Source organism: Takifugu flavidus, chromosome 15, assembly GCF_003711565.1.
Source record: "Takifugu flavidus isolate HTHZ2018 chromosome 15, ASM371156v2, whole genome shotgun sequence".
Taxonomy (NCBI): domain Eukaryota; kingdom Metazoa; phylum Chordata; class Actinopteri; order Tetraodontiformes; family Tetraodontidae; genus Takifugu; species Takifugu flavidus.
Genome location: NC_079534.1, coordinates 11064731 through 11085186, shown reverse-complemented (window position 1 = coordinate 11085186; position 20456 = coordinate 11064731). Strand labels below are relative to the sequence as shown.

The 20456-nt window shown below is 45.0% G+C and overlaps 1 protein-coding gene across 1 annotated transcript in view; it reads left to right on the top strand.

Moving 5' to 3' along the window:
* The window catches only part of insra (insulin receptor a), a 35161-nt gene extending 15878 nt beyond the window's left edge, over positions 1 to 19283 (top strand). Inside the window, exons 3-21 of the mRNA XM_057055679.1 lie at positions 3655 to 3988; positions 6014 to 6153; positions 6717 to 6861; positions 7095 to 7309; positions 8012 to 8138; positions 8492 to 8745; positions 11966 to 12133; positions 12912 to 13110; positions 13194 to 13471; positions 13991 to 14130; positions 14502 to 14661; positions 14743 to 14842; positions 14939 to 15006; positions 15787 to 16016; positions 16123 to 16233; positions 16508 to 16667; positions 16798 to 16927; positions 17041 to 17175; positions 17618 to 19283. Coding sequence (XP_056911659.1) covers positions 3655 to 3988; positions 6014 to 6153; positions 6717 to 6861; positions 7095 to 7309; positions 8012 to 8138; positions 8492 to 8745; positions 11966 to 12133; positions 12912 to 13110; positions 13194 to 13471; positions 13991 to 14130; positions 14502 to 14661; positions 14743 to 14842; positions 14939 to 15006; positions 15787 to 16016; positions 16123 to 16233; positions 16508 to 16667; positions 16798 to 16927; positions 17041 to 17175; positions 17618 to 17975 — 3452 coding nt within the window. The 3' untranslated portion in view covers positions 17976 to 19283. The remainder of the gene's footprint in view (positions 1 to 3654; positions 3989 to 6013; positions 6154 to 6716; positions 6862 to 7094; positions 7310 to 8011; positions 8139 to 8491; positions 8746 to 11965; positions 12134 to 12911; positions 13111 to 13193; positions 13472 to 13990; positions 14131 to 14501; positions 14662 to 14742; positions 14843 to 14938; positions 15007 to 15786; positions 16017 to 16122; positions 16234 to 16507; positions 16668 to 16797; positions 16928 to 17040; positions 17176 to 17617) is intronic.
* Positions 19284 to 20456: the final 1173 nt, after the last annotated feature.

The window sequence follows — 20456 nt, the reverse complement described above, 5'->3', positions numbered from 1 at the left end:
GGTGTATTCGTCCCTGCGGCCTGCGTCGGTTGGTTGTGGTTGTCCGATTTTGGCCTCGGGGATCGGGTAGCTCTGTTCCTGCGCCTCTGGCGGTGGAATTTGAGCCGCCGTTTCTGTCGCATTAGACCCCCGTCTTGACGAGACCCTTCCATGTTTTTTCTTTAAAATACGGGTGCTCAAGATGGGGCAGTCGGATCCCCAAATCCCACGTGGTTTCTTAGTCGGACACTGTTTTTATGGAGTTCGAATGGAAGCAATCTAAGAGAGGTGATAAGAAGAACTAACTGAAGCTGAGCAGAACTAATGGGCCGATGTTCTTTGTTCATGATGATCTCTGTATAATAGCGAAGAACTTATGTTAGGAGATTTGCATATTTTAAGGAAATGATGACAATCGTCCCCCCAAAACGGTCTCCTCCCTGTCCTCCTCCCAGAGAGCAACAATGGCCTGGGGAGGCCTCGGTCTCAAAGGTCATCACAGCGTCGACCTTAAAAGCATTTATGACAAGCACACAGTAAATGAATCTGTGTTCTTGTGTGCCATCACAGATTATAAAAGCTTTGAAGGCTATTTTAACACTAACTTGCAGTGCTCTCAGGTGTATATTCCAAACATTATTAATTCGATTTACAACCTACTGTATTTGTACTGAAATGTATTATTTACCTTAACATGAAAAAAAAAACACTTTTAAACATTATGTTGTGTGTTAACCCATTTGGGATGAGAACAAACTGATATATGTAACTCAAAATGTCAACTCATAAAAGCTCCATTCACATTCCAAAAAAAAAGGAGTGCAGGGAAATTCTGTGGCGTGAAATCTGTAAAATTCCTAATGAGCTGTTAACGTGATGGGACACGACGCGCTGCTGGAGCCACTCCGCACAGCACTTTAAAAACAAGATTGTTTAGATTCAATCCTCTTTAGATTGAGTCGAACTTCTGTCCACCTACTAAATGTAAAGAGTGGTTTTGTATTTGCCTCCCTGCAAATTACTGTGCAAGAAATAAGCGCCGAGTAGCTTCTTCTCGGCTTAAGACCTTCACCATGTGTTCCCCCTATTATTGTACCGCCCTGATGAGAGAGGGACACAAAGGGTTAAACTGTGCGCTTCTCTTCCTCGGAGATGGGAGAGGCCATCTGAATGGCTAGCTCCTGCAGCTAGCCAACACATTGGTTAACGCTGAGGGTGGATCTGCTGCTGGGCCTGCACTCCGACATGGAGTTCTGCTTCAGGATCAGGACTCACTCAGAGCTTTGCGTGTGCGTTTGTGCGCGCGTGTGTGTACTCACGTAGTCTGCATGTGTTTGAGGAAAAGTTGAAGGGCAGGTTTCGAAAGGTTTCAAAAACAGTATGAAAATTCATCGGTCGTGCAGTTTTCCTCTCCTGAAAGAGGATTAGTGTTGCCATTCCTGACACGGAGTGGGATATTTAGTCTGGCAGATAAAAGGTGGTTATATCTCTTTTTTTTTACTCTCCCCCTGTAGCCTCCCCCACACGTTGCCATTCTCATATTGCTGCCGCCCTCTCAAAACACATGCTCTCCACGTACTTTTAAGCGTGTAGTTCTGTGAGGGGGAGAGGAGAGGGGGTCCAGGCTGTTGTTAATTTAATGGCTGACCTCACCATGCAAATGAGTCATCCTCCTTAGAAAAAAAAATGATATCATTACATATTGTGCTCTTCCAAAGACTTAAGAGATTACTAAGATTAATGTTTTTTGTGAATCTTGTTACCACACCCAGTTTTTGCCTTTTTGACTGTTGGAGTTGGACAAGTGAGTGGCTCATAATAGACATTTCCACTCTTTTACAGTATGACCCGTGAACAGCCCCAAATGTCAGCGACTCATTATCACCACTGCTGCTGAACAGTCTTAATCTGGCTCTTGTGGATGAGAAGCTAATCCCAGTAGGCAGGCCAGTTAGCTGTATTTACATCTGAGAAACCGCCATTCATCCTTACACATGACCTCATTACAATACCTACACACACTGGTACACCTAGCTCATGCTTTCAGTACATTCAGAGAGGCACTTTTCAAATTTCCTCTCATTACACTATGCTCAGTAGTTGTACTTTAGCTCTGGGTGGCTTCCATTTCTACTGCTTATCTATTAAGATGTTTCTGCACCTTTCTGGAGTCAACATGTCCTAAATCCAACTGACTGGACGTGATTTGGAAAGACACACCTGACTCTTTAGGGTCCTACAACTGCCTTCCGGACCTTTTTTTAAAGGACAGATTTGGGGAAGGCTACAAAAGGGTTAGCTGCACTGAAGGTTCCCCAGAGTCCATGATGGCTGCCATCGTTTTAAAATAGAAGAAGCTACAGTTGACTGACCAAACCAGGCTTTGGGGCAGTGTCCAGTCAGAAGCATATCCTCAATAAAAGAAAAATAAAAGTCCACCTGGAATGTGTCAAAAAGCACCTTGAGGACTGTGAGAAACGCGATTCTCTAGATTGATGGAACCAAAACTAACAGATTATTCCCCAAATCCAGGTGTGCAACGCCTGTGACATCATTCCCAAGAAGACTAGAGGCTGCAGTTGTTTCCAAAGCTGCTGCAACTAAGTACTGAGAAAAGTCGGATCAGCTGATTTTTGTAATTCAGTTTCGCAACGCTGCAACATCAGAAAAATGTGGCGAAAAAAATGTCCAAAGCATTTCTAACTGCACTGTAAGCTTATTCATGCTCATGTTATATAACAGGTTGATTCACAGACATGTTTGTGCTCAGGCATCTATATTGGCAACGTAAACAGTCGGATTTGTATCTCTGTCCCTAGAATGACCCTTTGTAAAGCACATTTGACAAGAGTTGTGCTTATTTGGCTCTTTTGGATGATTTATGGCCTGTTTTTACAAGACTCACCCTCGAGTCACACATTTTGGTTGTTTTGAGATGTCTTATGTTAATTATTTGCACTGTTAACCTCATTAATGCCTCCTGTCAGCCCGAACACGATTCTTTGGCAATTCGTATTTGTGAACTTCAAGCTTTACTTTTATTTGTTGTGTTTTAAGTGCGGAAAATGGACAGATTTTCTTTTCACCTCCTTCTCTGTATTAATATGTTACAACAGCTACAACAGACTCGGCGTGTGTTTCTGCAGAACGTGCCAAAAACACATAAACCTCAGCAGAGCAGCAGCCTGTCTGACAGTATACCTCTCTCTTTCTGTCTACCCCCCCTTTACACCCTGCACGTGGGCAAAGGAAAATGATATTACGGTATTGATCATTATCAGAGATGGAGGGAGAGCCGAGAGGGCCGAGGCACAACCATTCCCTGTGTGGACACACTGCAGCAGGCTAGCGCTGCAGACGTCCTGCACACGTGTCCGTGAGTCACTCTGTAAATTAGGTTTTTGTTCTAAAAGGGAAAAAAGTCAACAGAGCAAAGATATTTTGCATGCAGCTGACTTGCAAAATGCCCTCTGCTGCTTTTCTTTTCCCTGTACTCGCGTCTCTTTCGTCTGTTTTTGGCTCCCTGGTGCTTTTGTTTACTGTGACTATTGGACATTTAGTCAGCAGTTATGGTCTGTCTGACCACAGGGAATGCAATTGATGCTTCTTATAGGAAACAAGCCTGCTCACTCTGAGTTAAGTAACCTTCTTTTTCTTGTCCCCTCTGCCCCTCAGTGTGCCCTGTCCAGTGCAAACATCAAGCCTGCACCAAGGATGACCAGTGCTGCCACGAGCAGTGCCTGGGCGGGTGCCTGCAGCCTGGCTCAGCCAGCCACTGCGTTGCCTGTCGAGGCCTCCAGTACAAAGGGACCTGCGTGGAGAAGTGTCCCAGAAACTTCTTCACCTACAAAGGCTGGCGCTGCGTCTCTTTCTCATTCTGCTACGACCTGCACAACAAATGCAAGCGGGAGAAAGAGCGCAGGAACGCCGAGTGCCACGAGTACGTCATCCACAAAGGCGCCTGCATCCCCGAGTGCCCCTCTGGCTACACCACCGTCAACTCATTCACGTAAGTGGACACGTTCTAGTAGGCCTAGTGGAACAGCGTGATCCGTGACGCTTGCTTTTTACCTTACGTGTGCACTCGCAAGTGCATGCTCACAGGTGGTCGAGCCTCCCAGAAGAGAATAGCAAGAGTTTTTTTCCTTAACAGCAGCTTATTAATTTAAAATTTAAAAAAACAGCAGCAGTATACATACATCTGTATTTTACAGTGATATTGATATTTATAAGGACATGCCTGATGATAGTTTGCATGGATTTTATTAAAATGTGGCCAAATAAATCCAATTAAACCAGAATGTGCAAACAGAATTGAACACAGGCAGTTCATATGTGGGTGGCCTCACAGTGATAGTGAATCTAAACTGCATTTTAAAAGATTGAAGCTGTCACTCCTGTGACTGAAAGGTTATTTAAAGTAGCTGCACCATGCGGCGTCGGCTGCTGCCTCGCTTCAGCTCTCCTCGCCATGTTTGTGGCACAGAAGGAACAGGAACTGAAGGTCCTCCCGCTGAGCTTAGACGGCTCTCCTATGTACACACACTTTTATCTGTTTGTGTGAAACAACAGACATGTAGGTCAAAGTCGCGCGCCTAAACCAGAGAGCTGGCTCAGCCGTGTTTCTGAGTCAGAAGCTGCAAGTTGTCGCCGGCATATTTAAGGCAGATGCTAGTTAGATGATCGTTTTTCCGCCTATTGTTAATCAATGGCAACTTGTTTCATGTACATGGAACCACATGGAGGTAGACTTTAAACTTTACTGATGAGGTGTTTTATTTTGACTTCCTCTCTCTCTTACCTGTCGAGGCTGCGGCGTTGAGCGTAGACGTTAGTTGCGAGCGATGACCCTCCGTACTGCATCTATTCATTCACACCATCCATTTTTAATCTCAATAGTTCATCACAGTAACGGCCATAAAACAATGATGCTGGCATGAGCCAAAACATTCCAGATTTAATGAAGCGGGCGCTGGTTAGCAACCACTGTAAAGTTTTACGAGGTCCTGAAGTTCATCGGGTTGAATCACTCTCCCCTTCACCGCCTTCTTTAGAATTTTAAATTCTAGCTGACAGTTCGGAGTGAATTAAAAGAATAGACACGTAGATAAACCTCGCTGGAGTGAGTAATGTGTTGAAAGACGCAGAGATGTGTTTGGAACACACTGTCAGCGTCCTGTTGCGCAAGGCCACGGCCCATCACGCTTCAAAGATGTAAGCAGATCTCCGCAGGAAGCAGCAGAGGTCAGACAGTCGGTCACGGACAATGGTGACGACAAGCAAGGGAGCTGTTCCACAGCGTATATTTAACTTTTATCAATCTGCGCAGGTCTGTCAAGAACCTCGATTTGATTTAGTGTAGGGTTCCTTCTGAGTGGCTACTTTAGAACATTCATAATGGAAACAATGGCTCGTTAATTTAACATAAAGAAAAACTGGCATCAACATGATAAATTCATTAAAATAAAAGCTGTTATGTCCTTGAACACACAACCCATGATGGTCTAATTGTGTCTTAATTCCCATTGGGGGGGAAAAAAACACGCGTGTGTGTGTGTGTGTGCCGGCTACTCGTCTGTCACAACTCGGCCGTGTGAATGTGAAAGGCTGTTTGTTGTGTGCTTTCAGATTTTATCTTATCAAAATGTGTTCCAGTCACATTATGAGTGTACAGATTGCACAGATGGCTTTTCAGGAAATGAGCCCTTTTGTTTGACACAGAAAGCTGCCACTATAACTGTTATGAGAAGAGACTTGTTACGAAAAACATTATGTAATCACGTCTGCTGTGCTAACCTGCTTTCAAATGCTAAAGGGTCAGTTCATTGAATTCAAAAGAGCTTTCAGGGAGTTTATAATGCTCACATTTGTTGGTTTATTAAGTGGCTGTAATCTTTGGCTGAATATCAGGATCTATGTTTTAGTGCAGCAATAGGCGGGCTTCCACAGTCAGGGAAAAGTGAAAAATTAAGACCGTCCCGAAAGAATCTGATTATACACGTGCACAATGTTTCTTTTTCCCTTTGCTCTACAGGCTCAACTGCACTCCCTGTGCGGGACTCTGTCCCAAGGTCTGCATGGGTCTGAAAATGGTGGACTCTGTCACAGCTGCCCAGGATCTGAGAGGCTGCACTGTTCTCAACGGCAGCCTGGTTATCAACCTGCGAGGAGGAAGTGAGTCACTGCTCCATAAACAGTCAACACACGTTGGCATGGATTTAAAATCAAATAAGCTCAAATTTAAAAGGTCTTTGGTTTGTTTTGTTATTTTTTATTAAATTAGCACAAGGTTGTGGTAATAATCACCTGCTCCTTTGTGCAGTCCAACGCTGATTTGAGGGAAGCTCAATAAAAAAACGCAGGCATCGCAGGCAGCATCGTTTTCCTCCTTTTCTATCCTAAAAAGCTGAGGTTTTTTTTAAAAAAAAATCTTACTTTTATGATATATTATGAGTAATTTGGTCAGTTACACTTTAGCACGAAGCTTGTTGTCAGAAAAAAGGATTTCATTTTGATTAGTGGATGCAGTATAAGCTGAAAAACAATCTCCTACTTATCCTGCAATACAGCTTTTTTCTGTGAAGATTACAAGCAATTAATATGAGGTTATGCACTTTTAAGAACTCGAAAATGAAGTTTCCCCTAAGTGTGAAGCACAGGCAGAAGGGAAAGTGTTTTGGGAGTTTCTACACATGCTGAAGAAGGTATTTGTCTTGTTTTTCTTTTATCGACTGCAGACAACATAGCAGCTGAACTGGAGGCCAGCCTGGGCCAGTTGGAGGAGATCACTGGCTACCTGACAGTGCGGCGTTCCTACGCCCTCGTCTCCCTCTCCTTTTTCCGCAAACTTCGTCTCATTCGCGGAGAGGAGCAGGAAATTGGGTGAGAGTCGCTCTCTTGAAGCCAACTAATGCTTTTCATGTCAGGAACTGCTCCTGTAATTGTGGAAGGACAGAGTTTTCCTCTCTGGGTCCACAGTTGTGGGTCCAATGTGAGGCCACAAACGGGGGCTAATTCTTGTAGTTATTAACACGCTAATGCGTAGTTGTGCTCAGAAAGCGCTCGCTCCGTATTCTGACAAATTGGTTTATGCAGTCTTGGGTTTTCTTTTTCAGGAATTACTCATTTTATGCGTTGGACAACCAGAATCTGCGGCAGCTGTGGGACTGGTCCAAACACAATCTGACCATCCTGCAGGGACGCATGTTTTTCCACTACAACTCCAAACTCTGCATGTCCGAGATCCACAAGATGGAGGAGGTGACGGGAACCAAACAGCGGCAAGTCAAGAACGACATCGCGTCCAAGACAAACGGAGACCAAGCTTCATGTAAGAACCCCGGCTCTGGTGACCCGACTGCTGTTGAAAATGTTTCTACGACAACAGTCCACAGAGATGTAAACACACTTGTGTTAGTATTGTTACTAGTTATTGTTCAGGTGGTCATTTCCTGCCCCGGAATTGTTAATGTCTTCCTGCAAACCTTTTTAAAGATAAAGCTAAAGAAGGCAACACCCAACAAAGCGAAGCACCAATAACTGCGTGTAAATTCTGTTTGTGTACACTGAGACATGGATGAGGTAATTGTGTTCCAATCCACATGACGCCAAGATTATAATCTGTCTTTAATATAGTTTTGGTATATTTTTTAATTATCTTGACAGAGCGCAGTATTGACGGGAGGAATATTGGATGTATTTGTTTATAGCAACCCAGGCCTAGCCCACCATCAGAGTCAGGATGGCTCCAGAGTGTATTATCATATCGATTGTGTTAAAGTCTGCTTTCTGCCCACAGAAATATTGGTCTTCTGTTTAGATTCTTGAGAACATTCAACCCCCAAATCAGTTTGTCCATACTTAGCTCAGTTAGCATAGTATGCTAATCTCATTCAAGAGGAGATGCTCCTTATCTTCGCTTGAGTGGCTCCGTCGCCATCTCAACCATCTCACCATCTCCGTCTACGAAAATCCAATTTCCTGCATCGCTTTGATCACTTTCTGCTTTTAATGAGGGATTGTCTCTCCTTAGGTGAGACCCACGTGTTGAAGTTTACCCAGGTTCGAACGATGAGCGATAAAATAATGGTCAAGTGGGAAGCGTTCTGGCCTCAAGACTACAGAGACTTGCTGGGTTTCATGGTGCTCTACAAAGAAGCGTAAGCATCAGTCTGGATGAGGCCTCCAGTAAAAGCTCAATAACATTGTGAATTGGTTTGAAATATTATGTTTTGCGCTACAACCTCATAAGGGAAAAGCTGTAATAATAATAATTGGACATTATATATGAGGGGTTTGGTAGGTTTTTTACCGCAAAAAAAGGTGATAATATTTTTAAAATATATTATTAGATAAATTAGCCATTCATTTACTCCTGTTTTGTTCATATACTGTACAGTGAAGTACTGTGCTCCATTAAGCTTAATATCTTAGCCTAAATGCAGTTTTTGCCCCAATATCCTCATTTTTCTGCCTTTGTTTATTGATTTTTTTTTTTTTATCCCTTCAAAAGACCCTACCAGAATGTAACCGAATTTGACGGGCAGGATGCCTGCGGCTCCAATAGCTGGGTAATAGCAGATGTGGAACCTCCACATCGATCTGCGGACGTGGACAAAGGTAAAATTGAACCGGGCTATCTCATCCTTCCTCTGAAACCCTGGACGCAGTACGCCGTCATGGTGAAGACCCAGCTCTCGGCGTCTGACGAGAACCAGGTCCACGGCGCAAAGAGCGAAATCATTTACATTCGCACCAACGCTACCAGTAAGACTGATTCAATTCTCTTCTGATAATCTGACTGGAATAATTATTTTTTTCCTTTTATATTTGGGTTCCGTAAATTCTCTTTGCCCCTCAAAGGCCCTTTTTCCAGCAGCATTACTCTCTTTGACCGGTGCCTTCAGTCTTTCACTTCCTGAATTCAGAAGACGGAACCTTTTCCCTGGGGAGATTTGTGAACAGAGTTTGCATCACGCAGTCATGCAGAAAGCATGAACCTCTGCCCCACAGCTTAATTGTCCTCTGCCACCCACAGAGAGCATCATGAGGAGTTCAGACTGCCGTTCGTCATGGTGTCTCATCTAACTTGCTCACAAAATTCATGTTTTTCCCCTCTGAGCACATCAGATGTGCCACCCTTCGTCACACAGAACAGGGCTCCCAGAGAGGCAGCATTCTGTCAACCAGGGCGGTTTGTTGGTCCGCCTGGCCGCCTCTCCGGCTTCCGAGGCTTTGCGTGTCAATCCAGTGTGCCTCATTAGATGGGCTGAGCTGTCATTATAAACGAGATGGTGCCGATGAAACTAAGTCTGACAATGCGGTCAGACCTGTGTGGATAACGACATAATCACACCGTTCAGTTCTCCAGTTTCCTCGCATCACCCTTCACCACTCCTTCCTCATAAAAGTTCTCTGCATCGCACGGTAGTCATTTCAAGTAATAATCAAAATTATGTTCAGGTATGCTGGCCTTGACCTTGCCTCTTGTCCCCCAATCCCTCGTATCTTCAACACATAAATCAAATCAAATCAATCTTTATTTATATAGCATCTTATACAATCAAAATTGTTTCAAGGCGCTTTCCAGAATCCCAGGGCTTAACCCCAGACAAGCAACAGTGTCAAGGAAAAACTCCGCTTTAACAGGAAGAAACTGAAACTAAATAATGTACCTGTCAATCGTTCGTACGCGATTGCTGTATAAGTATCCTCCATTTTGGATGGCATTTGTAATAAAGCGATCACAGCGGATGTAAAGCAAAAGTCACAGGAAAGTCACAAGTTACATGAGGCACATACTGATTTGTCTCTTTTTAAGAAGGGGGACCGGAGGGTGTGTTCCAACTATAGGGGGATCACACTCCTCAGCCTCCCTGGTAAGGTCTATTCAGGGGTACTGGAGAGGAGGGTCCACCGGATAGTCGAACCTCAGGAGGAGCAATGTGGTTTTCGTCCTGGGCGTGGAACAGTGGACCAGCTCTACACCCTCAGCAGGGTCCTCGAGGGTGCATGGGAGTTTGCCCAACCAGTCCACATGTGTTTTGTGGACTTGGAGAAGGCATTCGACCGTGTCCCTTGGGGGGTCCTGTGGGGGGTCCTCCGAGAGTATGGGGTGTCGGGCCCGCTGATACGGGCTGTCCGCTCCCTGTACGATCGGTGCCAGAGTTTGGTCCGAATTGCTGGCAGTAAGTCGAACTCGTTTCCGGTGAGGGTTGGCCTCCGCCAGGGCTGCCCTTTGTCACCGATTCTGTTCATAATTTTTATGGACAGAATTTCTAGTCATGGTGTTGAGGGGGTCCAGTTTGGTGACCTCAGGATCGCGTCTCTGCTTTTTGCGGATGATGTGGTCCTGTTGGCTTCATCGGCCCGTGACCTCCAACTATCACTGGATCGGTTCGCCGCCGCATGTGAAGCGGCTGGGATGAGAATCAGCACCTCCAAATCCGAGGCCATGGTTCTCGACCGGAAAAAGGTGGAGTGCCTTCTCCGGGTAAAGGAGGAGATCCTGCCCCAAGTGGAGGAGTTTAAGTACCTCGGGGTCTTGTTCACGAGTGAGGGAAGAATGGAGCAGGAGATCGACAGGCGGATCGGTGCGGCGTCCACAGTAATGCGGACTCTGCACCGGTCCGTTGTGGTGAAGAGAGAGCTGAGCCGAAAGGCGAAGCTCTCGATTTACCGGTCGATCTTCGTTCCTACCCTCACCTATGGTCATGAGCTTTGGGTAATGACCGAAAGAACAAGATCACGGGTACAAGCGGCTGAAATGAGCTTCCTCCGTAGGGTGGCTGGGCTCTCCCTTAGAGATAGGGTGAGAAGCTCTGCCATCCGGGAGGAGCTCGGAGTGGAGTCGCTGCTCCTCCGCGTTGAGAGGAGCCAGATGAGGTGGCTTGGACATCTAGTTAGGATGCCCCCTGGACGCCTCCCAGGTGAGGTGTTCAGGGCATGTCCCTCCGGTAGGAGACCCCCGGGGAGACCCAGGACACGTTGGAGAGACTATGTCTCTCGGCTGGCCTGGGAACGCCTGGGGATCCCTCCGGATGAGCTGGAGGAGGTAGCTGGGGAGAGGGAAGTCTGGGCTTCTCTCCTTAGGCTGCTGCCCCCGCGACCCGACCCCGGATAAGCGGTAGAGAATGGATGGATGGATGGATGGACATACTGATTTGTAATGGGGGTTTTAAAAGCTGCCCGTCCCTAAATAATACCAATGTTCCTGCCAAATGTATTTTTAGCTGTGCTCAATTTTCGCAAATTATGTCGCCAATCTGCTTTTGTGAAAGACACTTGCGTTTATTATTCTCTGCGAGGCATTGCTGTTAATCTCTCTTCCCTCAGCGGGAGTGAATGCAGATAGGAAAATGTCACGATGGATTATTTGTATTACAGCTTTAAAATACTTGATTAAATCAATGGAAAAAAAAATTTATTTGTGTGACCACGAGGATTACATACAACAGTCCTTTCACGTTTGCACACAGTTGAGGCGATTGTGTTACATGTTTTAGATCGTTTGGAGGGCAGGAGAGGGCAGAGCAGATATAGTGCATCCACACACTGGCCCATCCGTCTATTTACACAAACACACACACACACACCAACGGGTGTGATTAAGACATCGGTGTTTTTGCTCAAGGACTCTTTAATCTGCTCCCAGAGCCGCTGATCACATGACTGATCTTCTGGCCGCTGAGTGGGCCTTTCCACCTCCTCAGCCAACGACATCTATCACACGTTTTGTTCAAATGTTGCAAAAAACCCAACTAAATTATTTAAAACGAGCGGAAATTTTGACAGAAATACTACAATTTCCAGTTATGACAAGATAAAACTAAAAAATGAATTATTGTCAAGTGGCTTTGTTTTATACTGCATGTCAAGTGTGTAAAAGAACAAAAAAAAAAGGTATTTAAAAAAACAAAACAAATGTTTGTCTTTTTTGAGGCAAGGGAAACAGGTTTGACTAACATTTCACACCATGTCTTTCCAGAACCTTCTGTCCCTTTGGACCCCATTTCTTCCTCCAACTCTTCCTCCCAGATCATCCTAAAGTGGAAACCTCCCAACGACCCCAATGGTAACATCACTCACTACCTGGTCTTTTGCCAGCGCCAGTCCGAAGCCAGCGAGCTTTACAAGTTTGACTACTGTCAGAAAGGTGAGCCACGCCATCGTTTCTACACCGTCTGCTGCCATAAGACATGACAGACGCAATCTCGCCACCACAACACCAAATAGTCGTCTTATTTGCTGTGAAATGATACATTTGCGGTGTTTCACAGCAGGTTCCGTCTGCTGGAAGTGCCACTGGCACACTTGCATTCACTGATGCGTTCAGTGTTTGTGGCATTTCAACTGAATGAGTTTGTTCGCTTGACAGGAAAGAACAGCATCTCTAATGCGGGGTTTTATTTCCCACTAAGTGGGAGTGGAGTGACCCCTTTGTGAAATGACTCATTGTCTGGCAATATGCTATTCATAATCCACTGAGCAAGAAAGTGAAGTGAGTTAATGATACGCTTTATTTGGGTGGTGTTATATGGCTAACAGCATAAAGTCGGGATCATCCCCTCTGGCTCGGGTTCACTCAAAGTTGAGACATTTGTCTCGCTTGAGTTGCTGCTGTCACAGCCTGACCTTGGTCAATAACCCTCCCGTCGGCGCCCTTCCATGCACAAACGCAACCAAGCCCAAACTTTCCTTGAACTTGCATAACCTCCAGACTTGGAGGGAGATGGGAGTCTGCAGGGAGGTTGTGTCAGCGGCTATGCATCTTCACTAGAGAGGATGGAGTCTTAGGGATGAATGTGTCACACTTGCCCCTACAGGCGTGTGAGTGGGTGGGGACGCACACGAAACCACCCCGCCTGTTTGTGTCTGCCATTCCATGCTGTCTGAGCGGCTGCTAAAATTGTGTCAAACCCTTCTTCGGCCAGGGATGAAGCTGCCATCGCGGGTGCCCACTCAGGTGGACAGTGACGAGGAGCAAAAGTGGAACCAGACAGAGGAGCAGGGCCAGCGGACACGGTGCTGCGCCTGCCCTAAAACTGACAAGGAGCTCAAGAAGGAAAAAGAGGACTCGGAATACCGCAAAACCTTTGAGAATTACCTCCACAACGAAGTCTTTGAGATAAAGTGAGACTCTTGGTCACTATAGCCACCTAGTTTTACGTGCAGCATGTTAAAGGTGTCTGCGTGGTGTCTTTTCTCTTCTTTAGGCGCTTAAGGCAGCGGCGCTCTATTGCGGGCATAGCCAACCAAACGCGGTCGCTCCTCACCACTGCGCTGAGCCCCCCACACGGCACGGATAACCCCGAAGGTGATGACGTCTTTGAGGGCAAAACGGTGGTCACGATTCCCCCCAAGGAATCCACGGTCATCTCCGGCCTCCGCCACTTTACCAGCTACCAGATCGAGATCCACGCCTGCAACCACCCCACTGACGCCAGCCGCTGCAGCATGGCGGCGTACGTCAGCGGCCGCACGCTGCCTGAAGGTGAGGATGCAGATAGAGCCTCTTCATGTCATGGTTAAAAATGTGATCTTATTTAACACAAGGCTGTTTTTTTTGCAAAATGTTTCCCTCGTGAGCTCAATTCTGCAGTGAAAACAGAAAAAAACAGGATTTTCCCACAATGCAACTTGAATTAATATAGCAGAGAAGCGTACCCAATGTATGGTACAAATGTTCCTGAACGGGTGTGAGTGCGCTCTAACTATGTTTAAGGTTTCAGTGTGAAATCGATCCCAATTTAACAAAAGTGGGAGCTTAACTGCGGCTCCTGCGGCCACATCTGCCGTGTGCTTAAAGCCGTCCACTCCAGGCATTCAGGCCTGCCCATGGAGGGATTTTATTTGATTTTTTGGGTTCAAAGACGACATCGATGCGGGGACAAAATACATCAAAACTGACAGCGGGCCTGTCGCGACTCCCCTGCATCTCACCGCCTCTACGGCGCAAACAAATCTATTTTCAACTCAATGTCATTTACGAGACCGACTCTGTTTTCCGCAGACAAAGCTGATGACATTAGGGGCCCCATCAAGTACGATGTGACGGAAAATTCAGTGCACATCTCGTGGCAGGAGCCGGCGGCCCCCAACGGGATGATCATCCTCTACGAGGTCAACTACAAGAGACACGGAGACACAGAGGTGAAGAGACGCATTGGTCACATTTTCTTTCCATTAGTGTTTACAGGGAGGCTGCGAATACGCAGGTTCACCGTCAGTTCACGCCACCAATCCCAAAAATGTGTTTGGTTTGTTTAAAATGTCAAGATTTTTCATCATTTGTCCACGCAGACAGATTTTTAAGGCCTTAGAATGCTTTCAATGAAAGAGATTGAAAAGAATCCTGATTAAGCCGACTGAAAAAGCAAAGCTGTTCCATCAACTGTTTGGACTGAGTTTTTTTTTTTTTTACTGGGAATTAAATTATATATTTTTTCCATAAATGGCACAAATAAGTTACTTAAGCATTATTAGTGACGGGGAATCAAAACTGAAGGGTTTTCCTTCTGCAGGAGCTGCATTATTGCGTCTCCAGAAACATGTACAAAGTGAACCGTGGCTGCAAGCTGAAAGTGATGCATCCTGGGAACTACACAGTGAGGATTCGGGCCACCTCACTGGCTGGGAACGGATCCTGGACCGAGCCCACTTACTTCTACGTCCAGGACCCCAGTAAGCACCACACTGAGCTGCTGCATCTTCACGTCTAGTTTAACGTGTGATTTGTTCATTCGAAACGTGTCTCGCTCTCAGGCGACCCTCTCTACATCGTGAAGATCATCATCGGTCCAATCATCTGCTTTGTGCTGCTGCTGCTCGTTGCTGTTGGGGGATTTGTCATGTTCAAGAAGAGGTAATTTCAATTTTCACACTTCTTTTAGTGTATCAGGAAATTTTAATGATTATATTGTTTTAACAGGTGTAATTTATATTCCTTTTCTCTTTTTAGTCAAACTCAAGGTCCTAGTGGTCCCATCTATGCCTCCTCAAACCCAGAGTATCTCAGTGCTAATGATGGTGAGCAAACTCTAGTTTGTTTAGTACAGAAGTCCGATTAGGCTTCATTTGAACAATTTTAGGATGAAACGCAAAGATTTTGTGGTGTTGCAACCTCCCATTTACATGGAAAAGCCCTTTGAGACAACCTTCCTAGTGGAATTGTGTAAATACAACAGTTGTCGTCATTTCGACAGTTAAGCTGGAGTTTTCATTGCAAATGATGAGGTCACACTCCGCTTTGTGCACATCCTGTTTTGTACTGTGTCCTCCGTCAAAAGGCGCATCTGTTGCTGCAATCTCCAAGGACGTATAGTGTTCAGTATACACACCGGTATATCAGGAGAGGGCTACCGAGAGACGTTTATTAAGTTAGGATCATTGGTGGCTGTGGCAACTCTGCTCCACATCTGGCCTGTGGAGAAATGGGTGTTGGTCACGTGGAGTGTGCCGCTACAAAGTAATATCGCCCACTGCTGGCCTGACATGGACATTACAGCATTTTCAGTTCTCCACTGTAACATAATGTACACAGGGTTTTTCACTGTGTTGATGCATGCATTCAAAATGAAAAAGGAATTAGCTCATTTATAAATTCACATAATACATAATCCTCTTTTTTAAATTGCAAGAATATTTTTTCTAAATTATTGATGATCCTGAGGGACTAATATTTGGGCTGGCTGTGCGATGAAGTGATGCAGTACTTGCCAGATTCCAGAAAACTAGCTTGATTGAGGGTTTTTAAAAAAAATGCTTAATCTCAGTCAGTTTAACGCTTTCTTGCAAATGTGCCTGCAGTGTACGAGGAAGATGAATGGGAGGTGCCCAGAGACAAGATCTCCATTCTGAGGGAACTCGGCCAGGGCACCTTCGGCATGGTCTACGAAGGCATCGCTAAAGACATCGTTAAAGGAGAAGGGGAATCGCACGTAGCCGTAAAGACGGTGAACGAATCGGCCAACCTGAGGCAGAGAATCGAGTTTCTGAACGAGGCCTCAGTCATGAAGGCCTTCAGCTGCCACCATGTGGTGAGTGCGTGATAAATGTCCCATCGTGTTCGATCAGGACGCGGGCGCCACCCGATCATGACAGCAGCCATCAAGAAAATAAGAAGCACTCACACTTGTCTTCCAGGTGCGTCTGATGGGTGTTGTCTCTAAAGGTCAGCCCACCTTGGTGGTGATGGAGCTCATGACTAATGGAGACCTGAAGAGCTACCTGCGCTCCCTGCGCCCTGATGCTGAGGTACATGAGCAACAAACAAGTCCTATATGCACCTTTACTGTGCTGCCAAGGCTGTTCTTTTACACAGAAAAGTCCCTTTAAGCTATTTGTCATTGCCTGTGTGTAAATAAACTAATGACATGTAGGGAAAATAGCAGGAAACAGGCCTGTTAGAAGATAAACACCAGACCTCTGGGCTGTTAAGGGGGTCATGAAAGCGGGGCTGTAAAAAAAAAACAAAAAAAATAACTTATTTAGAAATTCATTTTGAGTAACGACACTGCGAATTCTGCAGAACAACCCGGGGCGTCCGCCACCCACCCTGAAGGAGATGATCCAAATGGCTGCCGAGATAGCGGACGGAATGGCGTATTTGAACGCCAAGAAGTTTGTTCACCGAGATCTGGCAGCTAGAAACTGCATGGTGGCTCACGATTTCACCGTCAAAATAGGAGGTTGGTGTCACGACAACAGTTTTGTTACCGCCTGTGTATATCGGGATTGTTTACATATATATATATATTTATAATCTTTAAATGGATCTTTAAAGACATATCTGAAGATATATAATTGTTGTTTTGGCAGACTTTGGAATGACAAGAGACATCTACGAGACTGACTACTACAGGAAAGGTGGGAAGGGTCTACTTCCTGTCAGGTGGATGGCTCCTGAGTCTCTGAAAGATGGCGTCTTCACGGCACACTCGGACTGCTGGTCAGTAACACCTCCTGTGTCCTCCAACGTCCAACATTAAAATGTGATCAGGTCACGAGCTGCTCCTGTCGAAGGAGCCTTCATTCTCCACCCTGTCCTTGTCCGTCTGCCAGGTCATTTGGAGTCGTTCTGTGGGAGATAAGCACGCTGTCCGAGCAGCCGTACCAAGGCCTGTCCAACGAGCAGGTCCTCAAGTTTGTCATGGACGGCGGCTTCCTGGACCGGCCAGACAACTGCCCCGACAAAATGTACGTTTAGTTTTGCTTCAGCAAGTTTCGCATTGACGTACACAGTTTTATCTAATTGGTTTTATTAACATTCACTGCACTCTACTGAAGACAACTTTCAGGTTCCCATGCTGTGTATTTTCATTTCTTTCCTATTATTAAGTCCAGCTGTACTAGATTAACAGAGTAGCCCACACTTTTCTTGAGTTCCTTGAACTTCAGTAATTTCCCTACAGGCTGACATTTTCTTAAAAATAACTTTGTTCTACACACAGTATCTGTGCTAAATCAGCGTTTAGAACGGTGGATGCGTCATGTCAAATTTAAGTGCATGTGTGTAATATTAAGGCTCATTCAAATATGTTTGGAATGACTCCAGTCAAGTGGAAGACACGTTCCTCCTCCGTGTGGCTCTTCGATGACTTGAGGAGCCTCTTCTCACTCTGCTTTTGTCTTCGTCCAGGTACAACCTGATGCAGATGTGCTGGCAGTACAACCCAAAGATGCGTCCCACCTTCCTGGAGATCATCGAGATGCTGCACGACAACTTGCATCCCACCTTCCAGGACGTCTCCTTCTTTTACAGCGAGGAGAACAAGCCGCCCGAGAGCGAAGACTTTGACCTGGACATGGAAAACATGGAGAGCATACCACTGGACCCGTCCTCCTACTCACAGAGGGAACAGTGTTTGGACAGAGACGAGACCATCTCCATGGGCCTGAGGGGCAGTTACGAGGAGCACCACATGTCCTTCACACACATGAACGGGGGAAAGACAAACGGACGAATACTGGCCCTGCCGAGGTCCAGCCCCTCCTAACAATACCCCCCCCTCCCCAAAATGTGTCAATGCTATAGAGTTAAATATATATTTTTCATCGTTTTATATAGATCACACTTTTATCACACTCAGATGTCCATCAGTGCATATCTCAGGATCTTATTTTTCCACCTCAGATGCCACACACTACAGCATGTCCACACACGGACGCCACTTTTTGTATTTAAGGACAATCTCCTGTCTCTTGTTCATGATTGTAGTTTATATATATGTATATATATACATATATATGAAAGATGTGTGTGTTGCCAAGTTTCACTTGGTAGAAAAGGATTCAACTGTGAAACAAACTCTTGACAACCAAGAAGGCTGCTAAGACCCCGATTCCCTCCCCCTCCCCTCCCCCCTTCCGACCTTTTCACATGTCCAGACTGTGTCCCTCCCCACTTATTCAACAGAAGGGTTCAAACCGTGGGTTTGAACGAAAAAAGTGCCCTTCTATTTTGTCTGTGGCCTACACCAGTCGTCATGGAACCATTGCCGAGTCCTTGTCCGCGCGTCAATGACAAACTAAGAGTGAAGATTTTCGGGAACTCTGATTGGACAGTCCAAGAGGACCTGTCCACGAACAAACTGATATCCACTGGAGAAGCTGGTTGAAGTGGCTTACCTCCTAACACTCTGCAGTATTCCAAAATGGCACACAGGAAGAACACAGGACTCCTAGTTGGTTATATACGTTTTAAATTTATTTACATGTCTTTGTTTCCTTTATGTTTGAGTTTTCACATTTACAGCTGAAGGATATTTAAACAGTTTTCAAGAACATGTTGAACGAGTTGCTCAGATTGACCAATAGCTGCTTCTTTGGTATATTTTAGTGGGTATAGGAGATTAAAATATATAAATATAATATTGATGTTTTTTTGTACATAGCTGACATATTGTCATTTTTGAGGTTACTTTCTGGTTATAGAAAATGTTTTTACATGTTAGTCTCCTGTGTTTATTTTATTTTTTCTAATCCCGAGAATCATACTAATTAGCTTTTTTTTGGACTTATTATCTACCAACAGCACTTGGGTCTTTAGCTGTGCATTGCCTGGAGAAAGAGTGCTTGGCGTCTTCAGCTTCAGATGTCTGTGTATCATATCAAGATCAAATAAAATAGTGCTGTAGATAGTGCAGCAGGTGCATCATGAACATGCTCTGATGGTGCTTTTGTGACTTTGATTCTCAAAGTTCATGGCCCCTAAATAATCTTGGATCTCTGCAGGGGGTCATTTTCCAAACATTTGTTTCACACAATTTCATTAAATGTACAATTAAAGGCAATCTAAATCATTATCAGGCCAGAAGTTCCATGATTGTGAACTGTGCTGGTGCTCCAATATGTGATCGAACGTTCAATCTCGGGGTCAAACGAGCCACCGTGGCCCAAATCACGCGAGACTTTTGAACAGCGGTTTGTCAATGCCGCCACCTGCTGGCCAATGGCGGAACTGGACTTACTGCCTTCTATCGTGTTTTTAACACGCACATTAACTTTTCTCCAGGATATTGCTAATAATCACGTTCTATTTTTAACATGTTGCTTTACTTTATACACACAACAGTTGAGTTTGATTTATCTACTAGTCAGCTTCAGCAAAATTTTTTAATGAACGCCTTCGAGTTTTAATCTTTGTTTTAATGTCGTCCTTTTATGGAATTTTACACGTTAAAAACACTTAAACTCATTCGAAAGGTTCCGATTACACTAATCAATAAAGCATCTGCATCTTCTGTTTACCTTTAATTGCCATAATATGTTGATTCCATGGAAGATTTCTTTAAAGCAGCACAAAGCTACTGAGAAAGGTTCAAGTCATTTGTGTCTTAGATGATGAATCTCTGTAGATAATAAAGGAACCAACTCAGAGTCAGAAATGTCTCAAAGACAATTTAGAGTAGGGTTCAGATGGTGACGGAAGGTCAGAATGTTGGCAGCCTCCCCACATGTTCAGACACATATCTTTACATTGGTATCATGAATCTTTACACTTGTTCGTTCCTCAGCAGCTCTGCTCCAATTCCACTGCCTGCTTTGATCTCCACCTCCCACCTAGAAAATATTCCAGGCTTCCTTTAACCTTATCTTGCCTCCTCCCCACTGCTCCGAAGCCAAGTTTATGGGATGGAGGGTGCCAGGAAGTCATAGTTAATTGATTGCCTTGTTTTTCATGATTCCAACCACAAAGACCTAAGAAATAATAAAAGTTAAAGATGACAATGTGCTGCCTGGACCTTAAAATCACCTGAAAAACAAATGCTGATCTCACATCAGGTTTAGAATCTGCCTTTTTCTGCCTGGGAAAAATCATCACGACAAATTAGCAGTCACATAGATAGTCTGGATCAATCTTTATTTATTTATATAGCGTCTTTTACAATCAAAATTGTTTCAAGGCGCTTTCCAGAATCCCAGGGCCTAACCCAGACAAGCAACAGTGGCAAGGAAAAACTCCCCTTTAACAGGAA